At 33.3% G+C, this 2,330-nt stretch overlaps 1 protein-coding gene across 1 annotated transcript in view; it reads right to left on the bottom strand.

Annotated features, from left to right (window-relative positions):
- Positions 1-1,403: 1,403 nt before the first annotated feature.
- LOC148955501 (uncharacterized) overlaps positions 1,404-2,330 on the bottom strand; it is a 70,468-nt gene continuing 69,541 nt past the window's right edge. The window contains exon 5 of the mRNA XM_089108221.1: positions 1,404-2,330. This exon is cut by the window's right edge and continues 68 nt beyond it. Coding sequence (XP_088964347.1) covers positions 2,084-2,330 — 247 coding nt within the window. The 3' untranslated portion in view covers positions 1,404-2,083.

The raw sequence follows: 2,330 nt of genomic DNA, 5'->3' as shown, positions 1-2,330 counted from the left end.
CTGTTATCTCTTAATATTGCTATAGCCTAAAGGCTGTAAGCATACTAGTAAGTTCAATATGGTGCATGTGGGGACTGCATTGGACTACACCGCAATTTCTACAAAAAATTGGGTGACTGTGAGGGTGAGAAGTGGGCGTGAATCCTTCGGCCCCTCAAGACTTTTAGACGCTACGATTTTAACAGCAATTTCCTGTATTTTCTGCATAATTTGCCTTTTTTTGCGTTTACTTAAGTTGTGAGCCCCTCAAAATATCCCCCTTCTCTCCCAGAAACTTATTTGCGCACACTTCTATGAAATCATGAAAGCTTACTGTAAACCCCTGTATTTTTGAGGTTTTTCTTGTCTTTATATTCTTTTTTTTGTGAAATCCACCCCAGAAATGTGTCTCTATCAATGAAAATGAGTCTCTGTGTTTGTCAGTGATATAGAAGAAACGAAAAAAACGTAAGAAATTAAGAAGCAGAAGTAAAACGAAAATTACAACAATATTTGTTCTGGAGTGTAGGCTTGTGTTGCAAATACGGTACGATGAGACCAACAAATATCACAGCGTCTGACTTTAAAACAAAAAGTACAAAATTAAATATATATTCAATGTATAAGTCTTTATAAATAGAGTACGCTAGCCCGGCACACAAAATTGTTATCCAACAAATATCTAGCCCCAAGATGCGGGTTACTCAGCGAAATTTGAGCATAGGAGACTTAAGTTGTGCTTTCGTTTAAAGAAAAAGTAAACTAAATACTCGCAAGGGAAACATTTTCCCCAATACACGATACTCATTCAGATTCTACCCACCCCTTGCTCTTTCTCAACCTGCATCAATTATGTCCCGATTTGCCACCGTACTTTAAAATATGCAAAAGATTGAGTCCCGTTCGTTACTAAAAAAATAATAAATAATCGTATTTACACCCTTTCCCTGTTCACCATCCCTTCAGCTTCACTAACCTATTTTAATTTCCGTATAAGCTCTACTAGTCTTATTTGTTTCCAATTTTCTTGACGTATTGTGACTCAAATATAAACATACACTTCTTAATTTTTATTTTTGCCAAATTTATCAAATGACAGGTTTACTTAATATTCAATGAATATGATAGTGTATTCTTTAATCAATATTTTTGGTGAATTTCTGTTTCAAAATTAATTTTGTGATATAATTTTTCTTTCTTTCTTCTCGATATATTGGCCTTTTTTGTTCCGAATGTATATTTGGCCAGGCTTGTAGTAATCATCAAACAAATATATACATAATTTCTTATATAGTACTTTTTTTGCTTACATGCACGAATCGAACTGAAATAAGAACAACTAGTAGAAGCTAGATAAGAGACACAACTAGGTTAGATTTGAAGCGTAGATGTGTATTCCAAATACAGTACACAAGGACAAACAAACAAGCCAGAATATTTAAAAGTAAATGAACACTGACTTAAATTAAATGGTTTAGCTAACTTAAAGAACTGACTTAATAGTAAATGAACAAAATACTTATTCATCTAAAAAATCTTCTAGAATATAGAACACTAATTTGGGATCCAAAGTTGTTTCAAGTTGTCCAAAAAATAGAAAACATGTCTAGTATTCCTGATTCACTTGGACGGAACTGATGAGGACTCTAGGCATCTATCAAAGCCTATTTAGGATATTTCTTTCTCAATTACCAGGAACTCAACTCTACCTGATGCATAGAAAGTAACAACTGAAGCTCGATGAGATATAGTGGAAAAGGGGTTAATGAAACGAAAAAATGCTAATTAACCAGATGAAGTTCTTCTAATCTATTTTGACAGATGTTGAGACCATTATGAATTCAAAAAAGAGTAAGCTATCAAAATTCATCACAAGATTATGGAAGGATAAAACTCTAGATGAAATCTAAATTTCTAATTTTTCGGAATCCCCCACAATAAGATCAACAAACTGGAAATGCATAATTTCTGAGTTATCTGAAGTGACTTTCATTTCACTATTCATTTCATTTCATTGATGTGACGTTTGATAATGTTTCGAGTGAATATCACACAAAAATTGTACAATCAATCTTCAACGTAACTTGATGAAAGATGAGTTCTTTTAAAGGATTTCTAATGACATTCCAAGACAAAGCGCGTCGTTAAACAGTGTATCTTGATATCCATTCGGATTTCCTGTATAATATTCATGGCCGCTCTGAAGTTGAGAGTCTGTATAATTGTATGTTTCTTCGAAATTGAAGGCATGCATATCTAAGTCGTAAGTATTGCAAAGAGTATCAAAATCATTGTGGGGCAAATATTCAACTTCTATACGTTGTTCAATTGGCTGACTAATCTGTTGTTGA

This window comes from Artemia sp. Qi Xiang Cuo, chromosome 2 (assembly GCF_049724085.1).
Source record: "Artemia sp. Qi Xiang Cuo chromosome 2, ASM4972408v1, whole genome shotgun sequence".
NCBI classification, from domain to species: domain Eukaryota; kingdom Metazoa; phylum Arthropoda; class Branchiopoda; order Anostraca; family Artemiidae; genus Artemia; species Artemia sp. Qi Xiang Cuo.
Note: the sequence above shows the minus strand (reverse complement) of the source record. Positions and strands in the feature narration are given on the sequence as shown.